At 33.8% G+C, this 14,520-nt stretch overlaps 4 protein-coding genes and 1 non-coding gene across 7 annotated transcripts; 3 read left to right on the top strand and 2 right to left on the bottom strand.

The window, feature by feature from the left end:
* Nucleotides 1-332: 332 nt before the first annotated feature.
* LOC103858600 (E3 ubiquitin-protein ligase RHA1B) lies at nt 333-1,097 on the bottom strand. Its single transcript, XM_009135988.3, has one exon. The coding sequence runs from the start codon at nt 978-980 to the stop codon at nt 513-515; it is 468 nt and encodes a 155-aa protein (XP_009134236.1). The 5' UTR covers nt 981-1,097; the 3' UTR covers nt 333-512.
* A 668-nt stretch (nt 1,098-1,765) lies between these two features.
* TRNAA-AGC lies at nt 1,766-1,838 on the top strand. Its single transcript has one exon. It is a non-coding gene; the product is annotated as a tRNA-Ala (tRNA).
* Nucleotides 1,839-4,586: 2,748 nt separating this feature from the next.
* LOC103858599 (protein SGT1 homolog B) lies at nt 4,587-6,990 on the top strand. Of its 2 annotated transcripts, none has more exons than XM_009135987.3 (10): nt 4,587-4,889; nt 5,128-5,197; nt 5,345-5,469; nt 5,581-5,707; nt 5,793-5,889; nt 5,977-6,042; nt 6,124-6,262; nt 6,401-6,477; nt 6,554-6,658; nt 6,741-6,990. In XM_009135987.3, the coding sequence occupies exons 1-10, from the start codon at nt 4,730-4,732 to the stop codon at nt 6,846-6,848; spliced, it is 1,074 nt and encodes a 357-aa protein (XP_009134235.1). In that variant the 5' UTR covers nt 4,587-4,729; the 3' UTR covers nt 6,849-6,990. The 2 variants fall into 2 exon arrangements, with proteins under 2 accessions (XP_009134235.1, XP_009134234.1); XM_009135986.3 differs by having other exon boundaries at nt 4,588-4,889; nt 6,398-6,477.
* Nucleotides 6,991-7,032: 42 nt separating this feature from the next.
* LOC103858598 (serine/threonine-protein phosphatase PP1 isozyme 6) lies at nt 7,033-9,052 on the bottom strand. Its single transcript, XM_009135985.3, has 4 exons — nt 8,613-9,052; nt 7,659-8,218; nt 7,342-7,551; nt 7,033-7,257 (listed from the first exon to the last, which is right to left on the bottom strand). Exons 1-4 carry the CDS (start codon nt 8,788-8,790, stop codon nt 7,240-7,242), a joined length of 966 nt encoding a protein of 321 aa, XP_009134233.1. The 5' UTR covers nt 8,791-9,052; the 3' UTR covers nt 7,033-7,239.
* Nucleotides 9,053-10,578: 1,526 nt separating this feature from the next.
* On the top strand, nt 10,579-12,209 carry LOC103858597 (reticulon-like protein B2). 2 transcript variants are annotated; one of them, XM_033286194.1, is made up of 6 exons: nt 10,579-10,593; nt 10,670-10,948; nt 11,130-11,310; nt 11,392-11,533; nt 11,610-11,679; nt 11,784-12,209. In XM_033286194.1, the coding sequence occupies exons 2-6, from the start codon at nt 10,708-10,710 to the stop codon at nt 11,951-11,953; spliced, it is 804 nt and encodes a 267-aa protein (XP_033142085.1). In that variant the 5' UTR covers nt 10,579-10,593; nt 10,670-10,707; the 3' UTR covers nt 11,954-12,209. The 2 variants fall into 2 exon arrangements, with proteins under 2 accessions (XP_033142085.1, XP_009134231.1); XM_009135983.3 differs by lacking the exon at nt 10,579-10,593 and having other exon boundaries at nt 10,628-10,948.
* Nucleotides 12,210-14,520: the final 2,311 nt, after the last annotated feature.

Raw genomic sequence — 14,520 nt, 5'->3', positions numbered from 1 at the left:
TCTTACTGCAAAAAAACACAATTATTTGCTTTTTGATTTTCTAAATTTTTTAATTGGTTTGAACCCCATTAATAACCTACAAGAGAACCAATTGTAGTTTTAAGTGAAATATCTTATATTGCTGACTTTTTTTTTATATTTATTGACTTATTAGATTATATTAGATATTCCAGAAATTTGATGTGTTAAGCAGGGCAACCCACTTTTTTTATTCTAAAAAGTTTAGGATAAAATGAATCACAAACACACACACATAGAGGGACAAAACGTATTATCGTTAGTGCCTTTTTAGTATTTTTTTAAAAAAGAAATTGTTTATATTCCTGATACCTAATAGGCCAGATTCTTGATACAAATCAATGTAGCAATGTACAAATTTTTTTTGTGTTACATTTTTTCCTTTTTTTGTTGAAAATATCGATCGGATATCAATATCTACACTAGAGATACAGAGTTTTAGTGGAATTACACAGCAAAATCAAATACTGCCGACAGAAAATTAAAGCCCGCCGTTAGTATGTAATGGTACTCTCCCATTCATCACTATACCAAACCGGACCCGCCCGTGCATATTTTTCGGCCGGTAAGAACCGATCCCGACAAATCGGACAAGTCATCTTGCGGCAATCCACAATCCAACGATCCAAGCAATGATCATGAAACACATGTCGACAGTTCGGAAGTTGCCTAATGTTATCATCGGACTCAAAATCAGAGAGACACACCGTGCAGCAGTCTTCAAGATCGGTCTGAATATCCGAGAAACGAACCACCGGGGAAATCTTGTCAGCAAGACTCACCGTCGTGAAGGTTTCGGGTCTGATCGGGTCCGGTCGAGGAATCTCGTGGTCTAGAAATCGAGGTAAACTGATGTAAGGACAAAGAGCATCGACCAGGTCTCTAAAGAAACCGATGACGTAAAGCGTCTTAAGTACGTATCCTGGAATCTGAAGCTCCTTAAAATCTGTCGGAAGACCCATTGAAGATAGAGTGAGAAAAGAGAAAGCTAGAGATGTGGAACATACATAGACAAGTATAACTGTATATATATAGATCCTAAGATTTTTAGTTATATAAAAATATTTTTTTTAGCATAATATAGTTGAAGCCGGCGGCTAAAGATAAGGACTGCAAAATGAAATAGATCAACAATGGCGGTATTATATAAATTTTATATTACTGTTGACTAGATTAATAGGAATCTTGAGATGGTCTCATAAAAGGCAATGATTCAGCAACTAGTCGAAGAAAATGACTAGAATATCAAAACAAGAAACGTTGATGGATCCCTCTTGGTAAACATTGAAAAGCAGTATTTTTAAAACCGGACCAGAAACTGAACCAAAAATTATATAGATCATGGTTTAATAGTTCGACCGAGTCAAACCTGAAAAATCTGGTTTAATATTTATTGAGTATATAAATTAAAAAATAATATTAGTAAATATAAAACATAATTAAAATATAAATAAATTTTAAACTTAAACATTATAAATATAAACTAGTTTTACGTTTATATGGATGATTTTTAGATTTTTTATAGTTTTAATGTTTTTGAGATCTAATTCGGTTATGTGATTGGTTCATGACCGAACCAGTTTTTAGATCCAATCCGACTATGGTCGAATCCGGTCTAACCATTGGGTCGGTTCGGTTTTAAAAACACTGATAAAAAGTATATTTAAATATACATGGTGCACAAAAGAAATATACGTTTTAAATATTTTGTATATATTTTAAGCGAAGTACCAAATTAATATCCATTGGGGATGTAGCTCAGATGGTAGAGCGCTCGTTTAGCATGCGAGAGGTACGGGGATCGATACCCCGCATCTCCATTGCTTCGTGTCTTTTTTCCATAATTTTGCCATTTTATGTTAATAATTTTTTTATTATTGGAGCAAGATAAATGGGCCTTTTGGGTTTTCGCTACGAAACCCATTGGTATACAACACAACACGTCCTCGTACTTATTCACCTGCGATGAAGTCATTTACTCATTATTTGATTCTTTATTCACTTTTTTTTTTGCTAAAATCTTTATTCACTTTATACATAAGTGATCAATAAATTACAATGTCGACAGAAAAAAAAAAGTGATCAATAAATTTTGGTTTAATGTCTCTACGGCAAACAAACAATACCCAATTAGAACAGTGGAAGCACTGAGAAGAAAACAGTCCTTAGAATGGCGATGAGTAAGAAGAAAACATAACTCGGGTAACAAGAAAGATCGTTATACATCACTTTCTTGTATACAAGATAGCTTTTTAAACACTAAAAGGCTAAAACCGCCAATAACATGAGATGAAGCAGAAATGGAACTTTTTTTTTTTGAACAACTGCAGAAATGGAACTTAAACATTATCAGATAGCCTGCAAATGGTTAAGCTGATCGAAGAAGAAGAGTTTTGGCCAGCTTTGGCTTCAGAATTGGATGAATTCTTTCATCTCCGTTCTTCGTTTACTTTGTTTTCCCTATCTTTTATTTATCGTGATTTCAATTCTCGTGCTGATCTCCTTGCTAAAGGAGCTCGTGCGAAAGGTTATGAATTTTCTCATGTAAACTTTTTGGTTCCCCCGGGGTTAGCTCAGACTAACCCACTCGAACCGGCTTAATAAAACATGGTGCTTTGTTGTCAAAAAAAAAATAAAAGACCAATTGCGCACGTACTTATATGTGCTAGCAACAGAGGTGTTCTCAGGCTTATTGAAATTAAGATAGGTCATGTAACTCGTTATATCCAGTGCCGGTCCAAGGCTTACGTCGCGCCTAAAGCGGACAAAAAATTATACTCTTAAATATAACTAATTTTTATTGCATATTTAAGTATGTTTTCAAAATAATGCAATATACTATTAAATTCTAATTTGTTTACAGAAACAAAATAAAATACAAACAGATAATATCATTTTATTCATGAATTAAAATTTTAACTGATGAAATTTGAATAACTACAATATTTAAGCCAAATTGTTTCTATTAATATACATGGATTAATATTATTGACAATCCATTTACTTGGTTACTAATCTTATTTTTTAAATATTTTCTATTAAAAACATAAATTGTATAATATAACAACATATGAAGCGATGAAAATAACATCATGAGAAAAGCGTGAAAATATTAAACTTCTTCTTTGACACTTAAACTAGTTATTGATGGTTTGAAAAATATAAGATGCCAAGGTTACGATGGAGCGAGTAGTATGAAGGGTGAATTCAATGGTCGCCGGCTTTGATTTTAAGGGAAAACAGTTCAAGCTATTATGTTCATTGCTTTTCTCATGAGTTTCAGTTGGTTGTAGAATTGGAGAGGCAGTCGCGAAGAAACATTTTGAAGTTGATGATTTTTTATATGATTTCTAAATTATTGAATGCAATTTGAGCTTTTTGCAAATGACAAGATATACCTAGAGAAAAATACTGTACGGATACTGAAAAAAAGAATTAACAATAGTGAAATTTGCATAGGAAAAGGGAAGAGTCAAGAGCATTCTCTTGCAATGCCAGCAAATACTCGTTGAGGTTCTCATCGTAAGACATTAGTTCTTTTGGTCAAGTTTTTTCAATTTTTATTGAGGTGCTTTAGTATATACAGAACAAACCCTTAGTGAATCAAATAAATGACAATCATATGGTCTTATTAAATACTTTGTACTTTTTATTTCGTCTTCTATATGAATTTGATGCTCCTTATAAAGTTTAGTGTTTTATATAATTAACCATTAAACATGAATTAATTTTAATAAAATATTCAAAAATAAAAAAGTTTTTAACAAAAAAAAAAGTTCTATTGTATTATTATTGTCAAAATCCAAAATAATAATATTTTTCAGTAGATAAATTTCTTAACATGTATTTATCGAATAAAAAATTAAATTTTGAATTAAAAATCATTAAATACTCTGGATAATTGTGGGTTTATATTAACTATGTTTTGATAAACATAATTGAAGATCTTGATAGCTATGAAAAAAATTAAAATAAAAGCACAACCAAAATTATATATAAAGAGATTTCTGCGATATATATATATATATTTAGTGAAAGATTTCGTCATATGTAAATAGTTTTATGTTCAAGTCGTTATTGATTTTGTAAATGTATGACAATAAATTATTTTATTAGTTTTTAAATTAATAATATATTTATGAATAAATATTAGTAATATAATTATGTCCGTACAGAGGACCAAACACCTAGTTACTATAAATTAATGTTTCACAGTTATCTTTTTTTAGGATCTTAGAAAATAAAAATTATTGTCAAATAATTATCTACAATTATTATTAAATACTTTTTAAAGGATTTTTACAAATCATTTTTTTGTTAATATCATGTTCATTATAAAAATAAGAAAAAGGAAACTTTTACTTTTATTAACTAAATTACTTATAATATCATATTTATTATCAAATTCTTTTAAAAAGGAAAATTGCTATCACCTTTTTTTTTAATTTTGTTTGACATGTGATGCAATTGTCTTAATTAACAATTTTGAAAAACTAAACTTTATATTCTTATAAGATCTATTGGTTAAGAGAATTTTTTTTATTTTGGAATAACATATTGGCTAAGAGATTGAATATCATTAACGATGCTTTAAAAGACCTAACAGAACTCGAAAGGTTTTTCTAAGGCTCAGAAACAATAAAGTCTGAGGATCTCGGGGTTCTTCTGTCTCTAATCTTGTCTTATTCAAATCCTCAAAAAGAGTGATTCAATGGCGAAGGAACTGGCGGAAAAAGCTAAAGAGGCGTTCTTAGATGACGACTTCGATGTGGCTGTTGACTTATACTCCAAAGCCATTGACTTGGATCCCTCTTGCGCCTCCTTCTTCGCCGATCGTGCTCAGGCCAACATCAAACTCCTTAACTTCACCGGTAATAGTCTCTTCCGAACACCGAAAAGCTCATGTCTTTATGTAATTCGATCTGTTCATAGTGGAGCCAAGTTCGATTCGTTTAGTTTTAGGGTTTCCGTGTAATCCTACAACGACTAGTAACAGCTAATCTAGTTATGTTTTTGGTTTCAAAAGTTATATTGTTTGTGTTCCTTAGTAAAGAACTGAACTACTTGTTAGATTGTTTGATCTAACACTTTTGTCTTTTGTGCAAGCAGAAGCTGTTGCAGATGCTAACAAAGCCATCGAGTTGGAGCCTACTTTGGCCAAAGCTTATCTCAGAAAGGGGTATGATATGATATGATATTGTTATATATATATATATATATTTGATTTTAATTATAGCTTATCTTCCCGTACTATTCTGTATCTACATCGTCTCTCTGTATTAACTTTGATGTTTTTTTATCTTCTCATATTATACTTTATTTGCAGCACTGCTTGTATGAAGCTAGAAGAGTATGCTACTGCTAAAGCAGCTCTTGAGAAGGGCGCTTCCGTTGCACCTAATGAATCCAAGTTTGAGAAGATGATAGACGAATGCAACCTTCTCATTGCAGGTTTTTACATCAACTCCTTAGCTTAAGAGAAAGTGTGCTAAATGATTCTCAACAATTATCATTCTGCTGCTAGTCTTGGATTTATAACATAATCTTTTAATGTCTTTTCAGAAGAAGAGAAAGATTTGGTTCAACAGGTGCCACCGACTTTGCCTTCAAGCTCTACAACACCACTAGCAACCGCAGCTGATGCTCCTCCTGTTCCAAGCCCTGCACCACCTGCCAAACCTATGTTCAGGTAGTTTAGTCGTTGGAAGTGTTCTTTCCTATTTTTTTTTTAACTTCTTGAAACAATGAGTATCTCAAACTCTATGGTTCAACAGGCACGAGTTCTACCAGAAGCCAGAAGAGGTTGTGGTGACAATTTTCGCTAAAGGGATACCAAAGCAGAACGTGAATGTAGAGTTTGGTGACCAGATTGTGAGTATCCTGCCACAAGATGATGCATTACTTTCATCAGATGAATGTGTACTGATCTGAGATATCTATTTGGTTTTTTTCTTGCAGCTGAGTGTTGTAATTGATGTTGCTGGAGAAGAAGCTTATCATTTCCAGCCAAGATTGTTCGGGAAGGTATATATATATTTGAAAAATTGAATTGTGTGGTTTTGTATTCATTGTCTTACTAAATCATTCTTCATGGATGTTATATAGATAATACCAGAGAAGTGCAGATATGAGGTATTGTCGACCAAAGTTGAGATCCGTCTCGCAAAAGCAGAGATAGTCACTTGGGCCGCCCTTGAATATGGCAAAGGGCAAACTCTTCTGCCTAAACCCAATGTTGCATCAGGTTTTTTTTTTTTAAACCTTCACACATTTTTGTTGCAGTTCATTTCAGAAGACACCATCTTCGTGTTTATTTTATTAGTTCCAGTTGTAAAACCTACAACACCCTATTCTTATGTAACTCTATGTTCATATGCAGCAGTGTCTCAGAGGCCGGTGTACCCATCCTCTAAGCCGGGAAAAGACTGGGACAAGCTGGAAGCTGAAGTGAAGAAACAGGTTCCTCTTTTAGCTCCACAAGCTTGGCTTTACTTTTACTTCATACTATTTCTGCTTATCGCTTCTGAATGTGCAGGAGAAGGATGAGAAGCTAGATGGAGATGCAGCTATGAACAAGTTTTTCAGCGACATATACCAGAGTGCAGATGAGGACATGAGGCGAGCCATGAACAAATCATTTGTAAGCTCATCTATCTCTCTTTTGTCTTAACAACTTATTATTTGTTCTTTTAACTGACGATATATGGTTTTTGGTTTGACAGGCAGAGTCGAATGGGACGGTGCTGTCTACGAACTGGAAGGAGGTTGGGACAAAGAAAGTGGAGAGCACTCCACCAGATGGCATGGAGCTGAAGAAGTGGGAGTATTGACCATCTTTTTAAATCCTCTTTTCTGTTTCTCTGTCAAAAATTATGACAAATCTTTAAACATAAGTTTCTTTTGGTTTTTGCTTGAATTTGTCTTCTACATTCTTCTGTTGTGTTATGAGTAAACGTTAAAAGTTTTTTGTTTTGTTCTTTTCCCGAGACTTTTCTCCATGACATTCTTGCATTGTGATCTTAACTGAGAGATATAAACCCAACTTCCTTGAGTTGAAAAATGTCGTGATCATTACAAAACATAACAAAATTTTGCTTCAATCAAACCGAACAAAGAAAAACAACCTAGCAAAACCAAACTGTAGCCTCAATAGCCTACAGCTTAAAAAATCGAACACATCAGCTTCATTCTTGTCTTGATTCCCCCACTGATACAAAGGTCTTAACCACCTCTTCCTCCCTGCAAAAGAAGTTAACATATCAACCTGATATCTATGTATCTATACTGCGAAAACCAACAAACCATATGGGGAAAGTATTTCACCTTATGTGGTGGGGTTCCTGGCCTAGAAACGTTGTTGAATCCAAATCTTATCTTCTTCTCAGTTGACTTGATGATTTGAAACGAACACGTCAAGCTATCATCAACACTCATCATTGCACCAGCATTATCAAACTCGCCACAGTAATTGGGTGCAGAGAATATCGTCACAAGTTGTCTATTTGCAAAGAACTCATATCCATCTTCCACAACCTGCAATATCAGTAGCAACAAAATTGATTTAGTGAATAACTATGTAAACTGGTTCTTGCATAAGACCATCTAAGAGATACACTTTCTAGTGTGGTTCTAGCTTTTACCTGATGAGCTCGGCAAACAAGATCAAGGTCATGAGTTTGAAGGAACTCAGCCACTATGTCGGCACCAAAAGTATATGAGACACCTCTCTCATTCTCCCCCCAGCCTTTAACTTCTTTTTCCGGATCAGCCCACAACAAATCACAAAGAACACCCTGATCAGGAACATCGATAGGACGAGGAATCCGCCTGATATCATCCAAGCTCTTGAGATCAGGGGAAAGTCCACCGTGCATACAGAGGATCTTGTCGTCAATGAGAGCAGCAACAGGAAGACAGTTGAAGCAGTCGGTGAAACTCTTCCACAGTCTCACGTTGTATTTTCTTTTGCATTCATCGTAGAAACCGTAGACACGGTTGATAGAAGCGCTTTCGTGGTTGCCTCTGAGAAGAAAGAAGTTGAGCTTGTATTTGAGCTTGTAGGCAAGGAGAAGGCATATGGTCTCTATGCTCTGCTTACCACGATCAACATAGTCCCCAAGGAACAAGTAGTTCGCAGCTGGAGGGTAGCCACCGTACTCAAACAAACGCAAGAGGTCTGGAAACTGACCGTGAACATCTCCTGCTCATCATCAACATATCAACTTATTATGGTAGAAGAAAGAGGGTTTAATGGAAGCAACCAAGCACAATGCAAAAAGGTAGGTAAGTATTAATACACAAATAGAGCTTCTTCAGAGCTAAGGAACATGGTTTCTCAGAGACTAAAAAAAGTTAAAGGTCACATCTTTACTAGACAAAACCAGTAAAAAACCATTACTTGAAGTAACAACAACACAATACAAAAGTGTCCTATAGCACAAACAAATCATTTCAAAGTGATTCCCTCAACAACATAGTTACAAAGCCAAAACATTTACATAAGAAAAAGCATTCTACCAAGAACCCACAACACAAGGAGAAATGCAAGCAGTTAAAAACATGTAAGAAGGTTGAAAGGATGGATCTTTGTTTACCGCAAATCTTGATAGGAGCCTGGAGCTCAAGGAGATTAGGCTGGCTGAGAAACACCTCCTTGGAAGCATAGCAGAGCTGCCGTATCTCCACCTCAAGTAGCTTTACCTGCTTCCCCGCCTTGCCGTTATTCGTCTCCAACAGCCTCCGTATTATATCGTCCAGTAAAGTCTCGTCCATCTTATCTATCTCTCTCACACAGACGAAATCGGATGTATAAGTCGCACCGGCGTCTATGGAGAAGATACAGAGAGAGAGAGAGAGTTAAGTAGGTGAAGAAGACACCGATTCGTAAACCCTAGAACGGCTACTTCATCTTCTCAATATTTCAAAGGAGGAGCGGAGCAGTGGGCCCCACCTGGTTACGGCACGTGTGAAGTTCCAACGCACGTGCGAATCTTTGATTAGCCTTGTCTGTTTGACGTATTCTCGGAATTTGGTGATTGGTCCCTATACTTTTTATTTGTTTAATGTATTGACCCATTTTATTTGTAACTGTTATCTACATTACCAATATATATATTTTTTTTGGTTAAATTCTCTTTTCGAAAAAGTTTATGACTCTAACTGGTGATCATGTTGAAAAAAAAAATTATGGCCAATTCTTTGTTCTTGTAAATTTATAATAGTTATGTTGAAATTTTAATTAAATTATTGAGAGGTGGATTTCATATTTTCCTTTAAGTTTCTTACAGAATAATAAGTTCATAAAAAAAATTTCTTTACAATTTTGACGAAGAACCAAATGAACAAAAAATTTATATTTTTTTATTTTTTTAGTTCTTCGAATTAAATTTTATTTTTCATTTTATTCATATTCTCCATTCTTATAGTTATCACCAATTGAAGCCATGTTTTATTATTAGGTGATTAAATGATACAACAATTAAAACTTGAGCAACCAAATTAAACTTGGTGGCATCTAACTGGATATTCTTCCCATTGATTCTCTCCATCCTTCTTCAATAACTGGATGCCTCCAAATCCCATTACAAAACCTCAACTCTATCCTTTTTAGAAACCTATCTCAAAAACTCAACTCTTATCATCACAACCTTTTCTTCTCTAGTATCAGTCTAATGCGTCAATCAATTTTAGGATGACACATATTTGAATTCAAATCTTTTACTTCTCACCAATCAAAATATTTCTGTTAAGAAATCGTTCTTCTCCTCTTCTCAACAACTTCTTTGCTATTACATTTCTGGTTCGTCTTCAAAATAAAAGGTAAATTACACAATCTCGAGATTTCTATCAATATCTATTAGATACCGGTTTACTTACGGCCATGCTTCCGGTTCCGGGTTTAAATCATCTTGCTTCTTTCGACTTATGAGATAATTATAACTGGACCTCATCGTATTGGGCCTATATTCTCAGTTTGGCGTATGTTCTTACATAACCATAACACAGCGTTTTCAAATTCATTATTATTTATGTAGAACATGAAGATAATTTGGTAAAAGATCTATGGCATAATATAACAAAACCTTATATATAGATTTTTATAGGATGGTTGCAAATTCTTTTTCATGGTAAAATTATTGATGTAATAGACAGTTCCTACTTCCTAATGAATACTATATAATTTATTGACAAAGATATATGAATGTCATTGTCTCTTGACGCAGACCAAAAAGCATGATTCACCTAAAGGAATGGCTTTTATTGTACCAAGTGTCATAAGGCTGGTAGCTTCCATGCTCGCGACACCTGGACGCTACTAAAATAACCAGAAGAATACAGTGTTCAACGAACGGAGCCGTTAAACAGACTTGGTTTTTTAACGGCGAATTCAACCCTCGAGAAGCCGTTAACAATGACGGCGTCAAATCTGGGTCCAATGAAAATACGAAATGTTCAGTTGTCCCCACCATCATCATGCCTTTTATCTTTTCCCCAAGCGTCGCTCGAATTTTAAAAAAGGGAGCAGGTGTGGCAACTCAACGGTTCAGATCAAACCAATTCAACGGCTCAGATCGAGTTAAATTTCGTTATAGGCCATCCTTCGAGATCCTTCTCTCATCAGTGTTTAACGTTTGTTGTTGTTGTTCTCTAGAATCGGAAGCTAGATTCTGCACGAATCGATCGGAAACAATGGCGGACGAACACAAGCACGAAGAATCTCTCCCTAATTTGGATCCGGCGGTGGAAGTTGTGGAGAGAGGATCGTTGATGGACAAAATATCTGAGAAGATCCACCACAAAGGTGGCTCGTCGTCGTCATCAGATGACGAGAGTGAGAAGAAGCCGTCGTCTCCGTCGTCTCTGAAATCGAAGGTTTACCGTCTGTTCGGCAGGGAGAGGCCTGTTCATAAGGTTCTCGGTGGCGGAAAACGTACGTTTCACGCCGATCTCGTCTCGTTTGTTTCTCTTCTAGATGTTGATTTGATTTGATCGCTAGTTAGAGCTTGATGCTTCCTTCTAGATGATTGATTTTGCTAGATTGAGTCATGATAGATTATCACAGAGATTCTTGCATTAGATTAAGAGCTTTGTTGATTTTGTTGTAATTGCAGCGGCTGATATATTCATGTGGAAGAACAAGAAGATGTCAGGTGGTGTGCTTGGTGGTGCCACAGTAGCCTGGGTGCTCTTTGAACTCATGGAGTATCATCTTCTCACTCTGCTGTGTCACGTTATGATCGTCGCTCTCGCTGTGTTGTTTCTATGGTCTAATGCCACCATGTTCATTCACAAGTAAGTTCATTGTTTAGTCTCATGAAAGTGGCTTGCTGGCTTCACCATGTTCATTCACAACTCGTTACATTATTTTTTCAGGTCTCCACCAAAGATTCCTGAAGTACATATCCCTGAGGACCCGCTTCTCCAGCTTGCATCTGGGCTCAGAATCGAAATCAACCGTGGGTTCTCCTCTCTTCACGAGATTGCATCTGGAAGGGATCTCAAGAAATTCCTCTCTGTAAGTTTTAAACCTGTTCTCTCAATGTCTCATCGTGATTATAAGTTTATAACTCTACTGTCTGTGATCAAATTAGGCTCTGTTCGGGTTGTGGATTCTATCAATCTTGGGTGGATGTTGTAGTTTCTTGACTTTGGCATACATAGGTAACTATATATTCCATTGCTTCTACCTTCTTTAACACATATTGTATTCAAACAATGGTAATGATTGGATTTTGGCTTCTTGATTGATCTTCTGCTTGATTCAGCTTTGGTTCTACTTTTCACTGTTCCTCTTGTCTACGACAAGTACGAAGACAAAGTAGACTCATATGGTGAGAAAGCAATGGCTGAGTTGAAGAAGCAATATGCTGTGTTGGACGCAAAGGTATTGAGCAAAATCCCAAGGGGGCCATTGAAGGACAAGAAGAAGGATTAAGAGTTTTTTTCGTGTTTTCTACTCTTTTCTTTTGCATGCATGTGCACAGTGCTCTGGTTTTTAAATGTGGGTTGTGTTGTGAAATGGTAGTCTAAAAGTTATGATAGATCTCATCTCGTTGTTCGCGATTTTACTTGTAAACTGCTGTTTTTCTATAACTTTATTTTGTGTTTGTGCTATTGGTGGGTGTTGTGGCATGAGAACAAAACTTGTAGTTGACCTCTTGCTATATAAATATTTGTGTCTTCTTCACCAATGTTACCGTGCGCTATCAAATGAAGATTTATCGGCCTACTTGTGTGATGTCCTTTTAAATATAATCTATACTATACTAAAAGGGGATATAAGCCATGGAGAGGGTGTCCACATAGGATAGAAAAATCAACCAATCAGAGAACCCGAAATTGTCATGTCATCTCATTTTTTTTCGTAAAAAATACTATACTAAAAGGGGATATAAGCCATGGAGAGGGTGTCCACATAGGATAGAAAAATCAACCAATCAGAGAACCCGAAATTGCCATGTCATCTCATTTTTTTTCGTAAAAAATAAAAAATCAATGCGAAGGTGAGAATCGAACCCGGGTTAGTATGATATATATATAGGACAGTTACCACTAAGCCATTGAAACTTTCTTGGACACATATACAAGAACCACTAAGTATATAATCACAAACTCTTATGTACATTTACAATAATATGAATTCAACTTTCAAGACTCCGATACTTTGTTTTGTAAAAAAAAATAAGTAAGTGACTAAGCTAATATATTCTTAGAAAGTGTGAGAACGTTGACAAATATGAAAAAGCATAGATTTTTGTTTTCGTGACAAAGTTAAGAATTTTGTAAAAGTAAGTTTAACATATAAATTTTCGTGACAAATATGAAAAAACATAGATCTATACTATACTAAAAGGGGGATATAAGCCATGGAGAGGGTGTCCACATAGGATAGAAAAATCAACCAATCAGAGAACCCGAAATTGCCATGTCATCTCATTTTTTTCGTAAAAAATAAAAAAACAATGCGAAGGTGAGAATCGAACCCGGGTTAGTATGATATATATATATGACAGTTACCACTAAGCCATTGAAACTTTCTTGGACACATATACAAGAACCACTAAGTATATAATCACAAACTCTTATGTACATTTACAATAATATGAATTCAACTTTCAAGACTCCGATACTTTGTTTTGTAAAAAAAAATAAGTAAGTGACTAAGCTAATATATTCTTAGAAAGTGTGAGAACGTTGACAAATATGAAAAAGCATAGATTTTTGTTTTCCTGACAAAGTTAAGAATTTTGTAAAAGTAAGTTTAACATATAAATTTTCGTGACAAATATGAAAAAACATAGATTTTTGTAAAATTTTGACAAAAGAACTCATAACATACTTCTCTAATGTCTTAATAAAATATTATTTAAGGGTGTAATAATTAAATATATTAATTCAATAAATTTTATAATTTATAGACAAAACAATAACACAACAAATTTTGAAACATTTGTTTAACCTATCGATTTTTTTTTATGAGAATCCAACTAAACAAGATAAAAAAATAATTAGATTTACAAATATTTAATTACCATTTTATTCAATTTTGATTAATTTCAAATTATCATAATGTATCTTTTTGAAGTTACAAATATGAAAAAGCATATATTTTTGTACAATTTGACAAAACAACTCAAAACATATTTTTCTAATGTCTTACTAAAATATTATTTAAGGATGCAATAATTAAATATATTAATTCAATAAATTACAATACCACAACAAATTTTGAAACATTTGTTTAACCAATCGATTTTTTTTTCATGAGAATCCAACTAAACAATTAGATTTACAAATATTTAATTACCATTTTATTCAATTTTGATTCATTTTAAATTGTAATAATGTATCTTTTTGAAGTTACAAAAAAATAATGTTCTTTCTTTATTACACTAGCATTATATATAGATTCTATATACACAAAATAAATATAATATAACAACATAAATTTACTTTCCCTGATTCATATGAAAACTTTTTAAGTTATCCACCAAAGAAAATTAATTAAATCAATGAAATTGTTAAAATACAGCAAATTAATATATAATTTTATTTTAAATTAAATTATTTAAAAAGTGTATTTTCGTTAAAACAAAATAATAAATAAGTAAAACTGATTTGATGGTAATTTTTATGATATATATATATATATATATATATATATATCAATTCTGTGAAAGAAATATAAGCTTAATATGGAAAAAAATCTTAAATACAAAAACCTCTAAAAATTAACAAAAAAACTAATAAATTAAACTATGATATCACTTAAAAGCTTCTTAGACCATATTAATAAAATATTTAAGCGATAATTAGACAAATTTGATTTTTTTTCCAGCAAAAAGTTTATTATTAATTAGCATCAGTTATTTCAAGATGTTTAAGAAATGGTGGACAAAAAAATAGGATGGACATTAATGATATATGAACTATGAATAGTACTTTGTGAAACAGACTTAGATAACATATATGCACATACATTTTCAGTCCTTTTTGATGCCT

Source organism: Brassica rapa, chromosome A03, assembly GCF_000309985.2.
Source record: "Brassica rapa cultivar Chiifu-401-42 chromosome A03, CAAS_Brap_v3.01, whole genome shotgun sequence".
In the NCBI taxonomy this organism is placed as follows: Eukaryota; Viridiplantae; Streptophyta; class Magnoliopsida; order Brassicales; family Brassicaceae; genus Brassica; species Brassica rapa.
Note: the sequence above shows the minus strand (reverse complement) of the source record. Positions and strands in the feature narration are given on the sequence as shown.